We start from the raw sequence: 12,876 nt of genomic DNA, 5'->3' as shown, positions 1-12,876 counted from the left end.
GGGGGGGAGGAGGTATAGGGAACTTTCGGGATAGCATTTGAAATGTAAATGAAATAATAATAATAATAAAAGACAGCTATGGTGTGCTCATCGTGTACATTAAAAAAAAAGAAGAAGAAATTAAAGAAAAAACTTAAAGAAAAAAAGCAGTTCTCCCTCCTATAAAATTAGGTAAGAGACTAAACTAGAATGTCTGTTATGTAGCTCCAAATAATATAATATAATTAAGTAAGCATGACTATGGGAATGAACTCCACTGTTGTCCTTTTGACCTTTAACTTTTTTTTTTTTTCATGAGAGAAAACTTCACGGTGACTTCCCTTTCTCCAAATCTTAAATTCAGCAGGTGGTTAATTAAATAATATTCTTGACTTCCAAAAGATGTTTCTAGCAGTCATTAGGGCAGGACCTGGCATGTTTGATCCATCTCTTTACTCTCAAATCTTAAATGTTGAACTCTCTTGGGTGGCACATTGGAAGGAGAGGGCGTGAGCCAGTAAAAAGACTTTGCATCGCTGTAGGGCTGCTTCTGTAGCTGAACCCACTGGTATGGAATGATAAATGCTCATGACAGCAGAATTGATTGGGAAAAATAATCAGCATGGTCTTTCTATTATCCTCTTAGGAAACTAAAAACGAGACTAGATCTACTCAACTTTTAAGAGTGTTTGCTTTTGCAAATAGCAAGTATAACCTAAAGCGTGAATCTGACCATATCACCTAGCATATCAGCATATTTCTGGTACTGTTTTTAATTTTCTTTTTTCTAACTTTATAATTCATCCAAATTTTGCATACATATACATTTAAATGTTAATTAGTAGTAGAAGCTTAAAAGAAGGAACAGAAGTCTTGTGAGGCTCTTTTCACAGAATCAAGACTATTCCGCTTATTATTTAGGAAGGGATAGGAGGTATGGTCTTGTTGCAGGAGGTGTGTCACTGGGGGAGGGCTTAAACATGACACAAATTTTTTATTTAAAAATTCATTTATTTCAGGCTGGGCAATAGTGGCACATACCTTTAATCCCAGCACTTGGGAGAAAGAGGCAGATGGATCTCTGAGAGTTCAAGGCTAGCCCTAATCTACAGAGGAAGTTCCAGGACAGCCAGGACTATACAAAGAAACCTTGTCTTGATGCCTGCTCCCCCCCTCAATAATTCAGTTCATTAAAGAAATTTTGGTCATTACGATAAGTTCTCAGTTACGTAGTACTTTACAGCCTAGTGTCTTCTAGCCACTCCTATGTATACCGCAGTGATTAAAGACACTTGCCGCTAAGCCTCCTGACCTGAGTACAATCCCTAGGACCCACATGGTAGAAGAAGAGAACACATTCCCATGGGTTGTCTTCTGACCTCCACATGTGAGTGGTCACACATAAGTGACCTCCTCCCCATTATATACACAAACAAAATTAATTTTTTAGTATACTCTGTGTATGCTGTGAAACAGGCAAGGAGAGCAGAGGAAAACTTTGAAAAGTGAATTTTCTCCTTCCACTCAGTTGTGAGGCTTGGCAGCAATATCTTTACCCAATGAGCCATCTTGCTGGTCCTTAACTACATTATTTCAGTAGTACATACTGTATATGTGATGTATCCCTGTTGGTATTGATCTGGACCATCTGGCTGAGAAAGTGTCTGTTGAGTCTCTGTACTCCAAATGCACTGCTCCTGGCTTCTCAGGATGCTGAGGTCTTCAGAAGGAAAGACTGTTTACAGAGCACACTGCGAGACTATAAGAATTCTATGACCTTGAGAGCAAAGAATCTACATATGTTATTAATTATTTCGTGGAGGCTTGTCTGTTCTCCCCATTTGTTTATTCATGTCAGTGTGAACTCATTAGAACTTATACGCTAAGTTATACTTGAACTCTACTTTTTGTTGATTGTATTACCTATTTGGAGCCATTTGAGGCTCTTTTGATTAGCTTCTAGATTTCAGTTATGTCAGGCTGTTTGTTTCGGTTTGGCTTTTACAACATTTCCTTACTTTATGTACTCTGACACTCAAAGATAATCTTAATTTTTCTTACTGGTACATTTCCATCAAAATATTTCAAGTATTTCTGTTTACCTTCTTCTCCAGCTATCCTGAATGTCTTCTTCTTTTTGATTGAAGATAGAGTTGTACTTATCTTTTAGAGACCAAAATTTCTATCAGATAACTATAAAGTAATACATCACATTATTCACCTGACATTTATCATTTGTACAAATGATGCATGTACATTCGTGGAAGATAGCACAAGCTAAACACTGCTAGGAAATAGAAGAAAAATATTTTCGAAGGCACTTGCAAAACCGATTAAGGTTGGGCTGTACAATACTAATTATCATATCTGAGCCAGAAGAAAGCATGGTTTATGTTTTCCACTAAACAGTGTTTCTTTCATGAAACACTGTTTTAGATACTTGTACGTGACACTTCTCTGTCTGTAAGCACCTACCATGGGGCAGGCACTGTGCTACATGCCCATGTGTAGTTCCCAGTCATCCTCAGGAATAAGTGCTGTGCTGGAGGTAAGCTTGCTGTACATTCGGAGGACAATTCCTTGATATTTTAAGGATGATATTAATCAGTAAGCAAGGCAGGGCAGTAGCAGGGAAAGGGTTAGGACGCTTGACTAAAACAACTTATTACAAAGAAGATGGCCCTTTGGAGACACAACAAAGAGAGAGGCAGTGAGGACGGGGAGCAGTAGCCTTGAAACCACCAAGAAAGGCCGGATATCTTTGTGTCTTTTTTACATGTCATTTTTGAGACACTATTTGGGAGTTTTAAATCGTGGGAGTGACCACTTTGGTTAGCACTGTAGACAGTGAACTAAAGCAGCTAAGCACCTAGCTGAGGAATGCATTCCAGTAATGTAAGAGGTAAGGAGCGTGGACACAGCGATGAAGTAGAATGTAGAGAGAGCCTGGGCAGATGGAAAGGAAGTCGACTGAAGAAGCCTCATCAGCGGACTGAGAGTCCAGGGGCTCACTGGAACAGTAAACATTGACCTCACCTATGCAGGCCTGACAAATAAAGCAATTCAAAAAGAACTGTATTAAATCCAGCAATTGATCATTGACCAAAATGTACATGTGAATGTCAAATACTCAATAGCTCCAGGGCATCATATGTCCAAGTTCTCAAAAACAGATCTAAAGAAACTGAAAAGAAACCAGCGCTAATTCTAAAAATTTTTTCCAGGTGAAATGTTTTCCTCTGGCTCAGGTATTATAATAATTATTGTACAAAGGCCCAACTTTATCTGTTTTGCCAGTGCCTCCAAAACCATTTCCTCCCATTTCTGCCAGTGCTTAGCTGGTGGTATCCGTTATCTCTGGTAGAAATCACAGTGATACAATGCAGTTACACACTATGTCAGTCTTACCCTCTCCTCTGGTGTGCAAATAACTCCTTAAATATAAGTTCAACACTTGGAAAGATAACAAATGGTCTGGCCTACTCATATGTCAATTTCCATAAACATGTTGACTTACTAATATCTCTATTATATATTTACTTCCTGTGTTAATGATAAATGTATTTTAAAAGGTTCTAGGGACTAGAATATAATCTAGCTTCTGATCGATTCTGGCCATTTTGGGGAAGTATCTCAGCATTCTTTAAAGCTCTAAGTGATAACCCATTTTGTAGATAAAAGTGAAGGAGGAAGGGCTGTGCAGTTAAGAGCCTTGGAATTCAATTCCCAGCACCAACATGGCAGCTCATGACTATCTAACTGGAGGTAGACACTCCTTATTATTTGGGGGTTTTAAAACATGAGAGTAACGTCCTCACACAGACATAAATTCAGCCAAATCACAAATGCACAGGAAAGACAGACAGACAGACAGACACATACACATACACACACACACACACACACACAGAGAGAGAGAGAGAGAGAGAGAGAGAGAGAGAGAGAGAGAGAGAGAGAGACATATACATAGAAGAAAGCAATACAGCAACTTAGATATATTGCCTCAANAGAGAGAGAGAGAGAGAGAGAGAGAGAGAGAGAGAGAGAGAGAGAGAGAGACATATACATAGAAGAAAGCAATACAGCAACTTAGATATATTGCCTCAAATCTCCTGAGCCAATAATGTATTTCAAATATATGCTGTTTCCAAAATGATACAGTGTTTGAAAGAAGCAAATTTACATGTCAGATGGAACGTTTGCATAAGCCCTTAGTCGCAGATACATTCCAAAAGGTAGAAAGCATCCAAAATACAGTATTGTCATTTGTGTAAAACAAGAGGTAAAGAAGTTGGAAACCATCCAAGAGGCCTCCAGACAGTAATAGTCTTCCCTAATTAGAATGAATTTGATATGAAAGTAATTATCAGGGCTATTGATATGTACTGAGATGCAGAGCAAAGTAAGAAATGTGATCATATCTTGACTTGATCGGTAGCAATGAAAACTCTTTGCCTATTAGTTGTTTTAAGTCCTTTCAGTAATAAGCAGAAGAAACTCCTGGATAATCTGCATAAGTGGTTCCTGAGATCCTTAAAAATGAACCCAGTATGACTGCTTCAGAATAGCAATTCTGACTGTATAGAAGATGTGCAGATTTTTAGTCTGGTTAATTTCATTGTCTGATGTTTTTATTTCCAAGGTTTTTTATAATAAAGTTAATTAAAAACTTAAAAGAGTAAGGAACTGGTGGGTTAATCTCTAAAATGTTCTAAATAACATTCATTAAGCATAAATCATTTTTAACATTAAAACTAGCCCCATTTAATACATCCCTTGACCAAACTGTTCCAGTCCATTTTGGCTGGTATAACAAGATACTGTAGGCCCAGGAGCTTATAAGCAACATAAATTAATTTCTCACAGTTTTGGAAGTTAGAAAGTGTAAAGTGAAGATGCTGAGCGGTTGGGTGTCAGCCTTTTCCTGGCTTGCCGAGAGTGCTCAGAGCATGGAGGGAGGGCAGCCCTCTGCGATCTCCTGTTAGGGCCCAAACTGATAGAAGAAAGAAGAAAGCTGGCTCTGTCTTCATGACTTATTTCCCAGCCTCACCTCCTAATACCATCACTGTGGTGGTTAAGTTTCAATATGTAAATTCATACCATAGGATTGACATTTTTTTGTGTGTGGTGGTGGTATATGTTTTGTTTTGTAACTACCGTTGTAAGCTAATCAAGCATTATTAGTCTGAGGGAAGTATTTTGATTTTTGTATACCATAAAGCTCCTAAACATGTTCAGGACAATCTGAAGATAGCACTAACCGTGCTTTATAGTAGACTAAGAAATGTCGTTATGGTCCAGTTCAGATTGAAAACTAAGGTATTAAAAAAGAAAGAAAGAAAAAGAAAAAAGAAAACTAAGTCATAACTCTTTATCTTGTGGCTGTGATCCCAATGAAGTCCAGCTACCTCCTCCAAAAATAATAATAATAACACAATCTGCCTTTCATACATTTAGCAAGTAATATCATATTGAATTTGTCAAAATCATTCTTTAATATTTAATTTAGAATTATGGATCCAATAAAAGGAAATTATGTAAAAAAAAAAACTGTGCTTAGCTTTCAACATACATACTGGAAGCAAGCACTTTACCATCTCTATGGCTCCTAGAAACAGACCTTTTGGTGACTATTTTATAATGCCTGAGTACTACCCTATGCTAGGGAAGGTTATGGTGGGCCTGGAACATGTGTCAGGAAATAAAGAAATGCCTTTTAAAAAGAACAAATGAATGAACGAAAGAAAGATAAAGGAAGAAAAGAAAAAAGAGGGAGAAAAAAGGAAGGGAAGAAGGAAGACAGAGAAAGCTGGGAGCATAGACATTGGAGGGAGGAGCCGAAGTTCTCTCTGACCAAACCTAAGGGAATCTGAACCTCAGTGAACAAGTTATTGAAAAGAATAGAAAACTGTGAATTCTCTTGTTGATGTATGGATGGCAGATGTACGGTTCACAACCTGTTGGATGTGACTAGTTACAAAATTGCAGTTAATGAACTATTAAAATAATTTTAAGGTTGGGGGTCACCACAACATGAAGGACTGTACTAAAGGATCCCAACATTGGGAAGGTTGAAAACAATTGCACTGTATGGATGGAAAAAAAACCAGTACAATTCTAACTGAATAATAGAGATAAAATGATAGAAAATGGCAACTGTCACGATGATTGGTTTAGGTAAGAATTATCAGTGGACGATGACTAGAGGGAGGCAGTCAGACATCTTGACGGGGAGCAGGATCTTTTTTCATCATCTAATTGATCTTCCCACATATTGCTACTCTAGTAACGGGAAAACTGTAACCAAAGTGAAACAGAGTGAAAGGTAGAAGGTCTTTGGAAGTGGTTGCTCTCTGGAGACACTGGGAAGTATTAAACATCATTTTTTATCATATTCACCTGTATGGAAATACATGACCTGAATTCAGTCAAAAGGAAACACCAAACCCAAATGAAGATCATCTATTTTAAAGTGGCCTGTATTCTTTAAAGTGTCAGTGTTACAAAAGAGAAGGTTGTAATGAGATTAGAAAGAAAAAAATAGTCTAGATTAAGGAAAATTAAGGAAACATGGAAATGAAATGTAAATGTGATCTACTGTATCCTGAAGTAGAAGTAAACTAGAAAATGACATAACTGCTGTCACTATTGAAATTTGTTGTGTCAAAATTAAATTTCTTAGATTTAGTAATTATACTGTGGTCATGTTAGAGAATGCCCTATTGTTAGAAAATACACAATGAAGAAATAAAGAGGAAGAAGACATGTTTTTTGGAAAATTACCAAACGTGTATGTAAAGAGTATGTTAACAATATGTAGCATGACATTAACAGTTGGGTATTTGAGTGTATACTGTATAGGAGTTCTATACTTAAGTCTTGAATCTTTTCTAATACTTTAAAATTATTTCAAAATAAAATTCTGTTGGATATTTTTAGCCCTTTTTAAGGCCCAAAATGATGTGATGACAATGAAGATTCAGTCAGAGAGACTGTCTAAAGAATATGATCGACTCCTGAAAGAACACTCAGAACTTCAGGTTGGTGACGTGTATTTGTATATGTAAAGTTTTTTGAAATAATAATTACTTAAGTAAACTATTTGCATTACATGCCCTTCACAAATACAAACCATGTATTTAATCCTGGCTTTATTAAGTAACCAGAGAAGCCAGATTTACCTGAAGGATAAAGATTGGGCCATTATAGCCAAATGCAAGATAGCCGTAATATAAAGAATTACTAACATGTTATTTTTAAAACATTCCACTTTAGTTTTAAAGAAAATAATTGAACTATACAATAAAAGCATAAAAAAAAACCTGGTTCTGGAAAAATTTGTATTTTACCATCTGGAATGTTTGCCATATTTATGCCAAAGTAAGACTAAAATTTGACGTTTCATATCACATTATTCCAGTCTTTGTTTCTGATATCTTAGGGCAAAGAACTATGGCATTTAAATACCTGACTTACACCTACAAAGATGATTTAAAGATGGGGGGAATCTTTGTTAAAGCAGCTTCAGATCCAAGCCATGGGTTTTCTTTCTCGGTCTCTAATGTAGCAAGAGTCAGTTTTCTTTTTAGCTGTCAACCACTGTCTTAGTTGGGATTTTACTGCTGCAGTGAGTGAAGAGACACTTTAACCCAGGCAACTCTTACACTTAAGAGTGAGCTGGCTTGCAAACCACCATAATCACCAACCTGAACTCATTTCCCAGTCACCCTTTTTTGAGGTGAGGCCAGAGAGGGTGCTGCCAGAGATCAAATCCAGGCCTAGTGCGTGATAGGCAAGTGTTGTAGTCCTGAGCTTAAAGCCAGGCACACACTGAGGAGAAGCATAGGAAGAACTGATACTGAGACAGCATTGGCATGACAAATAGGCATTATGGCCAAACACTCCAGGATCAGACTTGGAATACCTGTATCAGTCTAAATACTAGATTTATGATCCTGCCATGACGTGATCCATCTGAATGAATTCACATATTTCATCTGTAACACTGAAACAATAATAAAGTCTTGTTCACTGGAGTGTTGAGAACTAAATGAAAGGCAGGGTGCTTGGAACTTTTCCTAGCTGATACAAACAATCAAGAAACCTAGATAGCTGTTAGCTAAGCATGGTGGTACACACCTTTAACCCCAGCACTTGGGTATGCCTCAAAGACAAGAAGGGAGAAAAGGAGGGAGGGAGAGAAGAAGAGGGGGAGGAAAGAAAGAGGGAGGAAGGGAGGGAGAGAGGAAGGGAAAGAGGGAAGGAGGGAGAAAAGAATAACAGAAGAACTATCACTGTCATCAGCATTCTTTCTTCTATAGTTTTACTGACAGTCTGGCTTAACCTCAGTCAGCTACTCCAGCCTTCAGTTACCCAGTCAAGAAGCAATCTAAAACATGAGTAGACTTGTTCCTGATCCTGATATGTAGTCTAGTCTCGGGACACTGATGGCTAGCATATGTGGTCTAGAGTAGAAGTTCGCATTTGTAGAGATCCTGACATTGCTGACCTCCTCGAGGCATGACAAGCAGCACTCTGTGACATCCTTAGTACTCAGCTGGGAAGGAAAGAAGTATTGTTGAAGCCTCTTGCCTAAGTACACTTTATCCCTCTTATTGTGACGTGAGGGTTTTCTCAGCCATCACGTTTTTCCACACATTTTGAGAGGAGAGAGTTTTCAAGGTACCAAAAATGGTTAGGCCCTAAACTAAAAAGAGGAAAACAAAGGATATACCCTCAGTCTAAACTAAAGTTCAGTGTCCATTGCTTAATGTCTCCATTGTGGTGACACTTGATGGTAACTTTAACAGTTCATTAGGGGTAACTCCTTAGCCATGAAAAATGTGGAATAATTAAGATTTCCTCCATCTCCTCACTATACCCAGAAAAAAAAGACTTTGAGCTTAGAGCTTCTTTGTTCATAGCAAATATATGGAGAGCTCTTATAGGCATACTCTGCCCAGGAAAATAGCTGTTGCCCGTGCTTCTTTGGAGAGGAGCCACGTCCTAGATGAACTGAGGCCCGTGCTGTATCGATTAGAGGCTTATCTGATTACACATGTGAGCCTTCATCTAATACCTGTCTGTGTTCTGTTTCCTAAGTACCACATTTGCTCAGAGCGCTGGAAAAGGCACCCGGCTGATGCTCTTGTAGAAGTGTGCATCAACATAGTCTACTACCTCCAATTAGTGGACAAAGATGTTAAGGATCAAAAATTTTTTATGTGTTTGCTCTGAAGTTATTGAACTAGAAAGAGTATTTAAAGCTGGGCAGCAAAGTCAGGAAATCTTTCTCAACAACCTTTTCTGGTCATCGAGCTGTGTATTCTTGGATCTGTTCTTTTTCTATCCATGTTCCACCCCATGTAGAAATGCATATATCCAGACCCTTGCTTTCTGACTTCTGGGCAGGATTGCCAGTAAGAGGCATTAGTAGAAAACTGAAAACAGAAACAGGGAAAGCCTCTGATCTCTCCTATCTTCTGCTTTAGGTGACATTTTCTTCCTGGCCTCTAGCCCCCCTCTCTCCCTGGTCAAAATTCCAATGGGCAGCTTCCATTTTCAGGTCCTCACCCAAACATCTCAAGCCCCCGCCCGAGGCTAAAGTGGTGGATTTCTGCTGTTGCTAATGCTGTTCTGTCTGCCTACTCTCTCATTACCTGAAAATCTAACTTCCTGAAATATCCTTTGAAGGGTTAAATAGCTCCTGGAACCTCTGAATCATCTGACATTCAGGTGTCCTGGCTACATCATCACTTAAATGAGAGATAGAATGGATACCTTAATGAGCATCAAACCAGATCCTATTTCAAGAAAGAACCTTAAATATTTTTAAACAAGAAAGTTTCTTTATAGACATAAGATATGTAGTTTATTTGTTACATTTTTTTTCCTGCCCACCCACCTGGCTCCATTGTCCACTATGAAAACCTAAGAAACATGCTGAAATTTAGATATCATTTCATGGACACTGGAGAAAGGGCTCAGTGGTTAAGAGGACTGACTGCTTTTCCAAAGGACCTGGGTTCAATTCCCAACACCTACATGGCAACTCACAACTGTAACTCCAGTATCTGATACTCTCACACAGACATATATTCAGGCAAAATACCAATGCATATAAAATAAAACAAATAAATAAATAAATAAATAAATAAATAAATAAATAAATAAATATGTCATTTTATGGACCCACTTTTTTCACAAGTGACTCTAATGTTCATACTCAAACCAAGCAAAAGATAACAGAAAATCATTCTATACTATTAAGCTGAATTTAGCTTGTCCTCATGTATTTTACTTTTATGATCACATCGATCTTAGTAATTTAATTATATCCTAAGGTTACTTGGAAAACTTTACTAATTTTCTTAATTTTATATAATTGTGATAGTTTGAATGAAATAAGTATAAACAGTTGTTTAAATGTTAAAGAAACAAAGGTGGTAGAAAATCCGGTTCCTTTTCCGTAATCAAATCTCATTTTGCAGCTTTTAAATCCATTTGGATTTCCCAAGCTGGGGCCCCTCCCTGCTAACAGCACTAAATAAATATTAGAAATCAGTCCCTTCAGAACATGTAGTCTTTGCTTTTTCTTACTTGACCTGGCTGTCCTCTAGAAAAAAAAAATAATCCCTGACTAGGTATTATTGGCAAACCATCAGCACTTGCTAATTTTTAAATTCATTTTAGTTATCACCCTTCACATAGAAAACTGCCCTGAATACCAATTGAATGGCATTTCCTTTAAAACTTTGATTTATATGTAAAGTGGTCAAATATGTATAAAGAAGTAGAAGTAATATATTGCCATTCAGAATACCTCCCCTTGTCCTAATGGATTGCTCAATGCTGTTATTTAAAAGCATCGATACTCTGCCTAACACTCTGCAGTAGACTGTCTGTAAGAGCCAGTTCTGCAGCCCCCTCAGTGAGGTCTCTTCCTTGATAGAAACATTTGCTTTCCTAATCCAGTTCCTCGTCTAAGGTTCACTTTTATTTCATTTCCCATCTGTTTAGAGCTACATTCTCATAGATCAGAACAGTGTGAGGAGCCAGTTCTGATTTGGGAAGGACTAAATGAAAAGGAGGTGGGAGGGACAGACAGAAGGATAAGGGGGAGGGGAAGCTGACCACAGCAGTTGAACAGTCTTTGGTTTTATTTTTTGTTTTAAAGTGTTTGAAGTTTCAAACTTTCTCAATCCATATTTCCACATTTTAATTCTCTAATGACTAGCAAAATACCATTTTTATATAAGTCCTTGTATCTATGAACTTGCTTCTTAATCTGCTGTGTTTTTCTTACAGAACCGTTTAGAAAAAGACAAGAAGAAAGGCCTGTGAACTAACTTTATAAAAGACGATTGTGATGCGCCTTGTCAAAGTTCAGCTTAAAAAAAGAAAAAGAAAAGCAAGCAAGCTGTGCTAGCTACTGCAGACCCACGTGGGCTATAGTAGTGACATTTCCAGAATATTTGATAATGTTTCAGATATACAGTATGGATTTCAGCTCTTTTGAAAAATATAAGCATGTTAAATACCATATTTACATATTGCTAATAGCATTGATATATGGTGGCTCTTTACCCATAAAAGGAAATTTTCATTTGCTAGCATTTACTTCCCAAATTAGATCTGAAGTTGCATGAAACCATTATTAGCTTTGAAAGCTTTGATGTGTTTTTAGTAATAATCAGATGATGGTAGTGGTAAAAATGATGTTTGAAAAGAGATCTCAGTATCGGAAAATGTTTCCACAGGGAAATTAGGATAAATAACCACAATTAGCTACTGTGCTTATAGAGAAGAGTCTGAGAGCAGTGAAAACTCCGGCCTTAGGGCTTCTTAAGCCTAATGATTGTACAATCTACTCTACATAGGACAGCACTGTTGATAGTGTGTGTTGTTACGGTGCTTCTGTGCCTAGAAGACTAGTAATATTTGTTTAGTCATATATGACCAGTCTATCTTTTCAAGGTCATCTGCTAATAGAATGTATGCCCATTTGCAAAACTGTCATACAACTGAATTGAACTTATGTTGCACTATGGATTTCTCTACTTACAAAGCTTATTTATGACATCCAAAAAGCAGCGTTTTTTATATTTGTGAAAGTTACTGATTGTACTGGTATTACCTCAGTATACATGCACTGGTATCATACAAATCTCTCGACTATGTTTCTATATTCTCAAGTTAAATACAGGTTTTCATGCACATATTCATGTAGAAGTAGTGATTGTAATAGTATGATTTAGGTTATTTCAGTGTTTAACTGTGAAAAGCCACTTGTCTCAAAATGCTTAAATATAAAAGAAAATGCAAAATAATAATTGGAGTTTTTATTCTCTAGTTTTTATCTATAATTTTAATGCCAATTCTATGTATATTTAATTGTTCTCATTGCAAAGTGGGTAAAATGAGTAATACATAATTGTATTTCAGATAAAAGTTAGGATTTAGTGCTAGAAAACAGACATGAAGAAGACACTCTCCGGGGTAAAATACGGGAGTTACACCATGTGGGCTGACACCACCAGAGGTAACAAGGAGAGAGCTTGCTGAATGAGAGGAAACTGAGCACATGACTTCTCAAACCCTACACTTAGAAATGTCAGCATGAGAGCGACTTGGTAAGTATAGACACTGAGCTACTCTGCAGAAATCAGCTCTAATGTCAGAATAACATTAAATCCGAGAGAAAGTGCACAGCTTTAGACTTAGAGCCAGAGCTAATCCCAGGTTCACCATGTGCAGGTTTAGTCGTGTGACTTGAACAAGTTACTCAGATTCACTGGGACTCCTTTTCTTCATTTCCAAATTGAGACTATTATTATTTAGATAAGGGTTACTATAGAAACTAACATGATTCTCAAAGTTATCCTATAGTGTAGTGTA

At 37.3% G+C, this 12,876-nt stretch overlaps 1 protein-coding gene across 2 annotated transcripts in view; it reads left to right on the top strand.

Moving 5' to 3' along the window:
* Positions 1 to 12,308, top strand: part of Bcap29 (B cell receptor associated protein 29) — a 42,722-nt gene extending 30,414 nt beyond the window's left edge. For both annotated transcript variants that reach the window (XM_029540897.1, XM_021202322.2), the window contains exons 7-8: positions 6,919 to 7,019; positions 11,287 to 12,308. In XM_029540897.1, coding sequence (XP_029396757.1) covers positions 6,919 to 7,019; positions 11,287 to 11,322 — 137 coding nt within the window. In that variant the 3' untranslated portion in view covers positions 11,323 to 12,308. The remainder of the gene's footprint in view (positions 1 to 6,918; positions 7,020 to 11,286) is intronic.
* Positions 12,309 to 12,876: the final 568 nt, after the last annotated feature.

The sequence above is a fragment of the Mus pahari genome, chromosome 7 (assembly GCF_900095145.1).
Source record: "Mus pahari chromosome 7, PAHARI_EIJ_v1.1, whole genome shotgun sequence".
Taxonomy (NCBI): domain Eukaryota; kingdom Metazoa; phylum Chordata; class Mammalia; order Rodentia; family Muridae; genus Mus; species Mus pahari.
The sequence above is the reverse complement of the archived record's forward strand: the minus strand, read 5'-3'. Positions and strand labels throughout refer to the sequence as shown.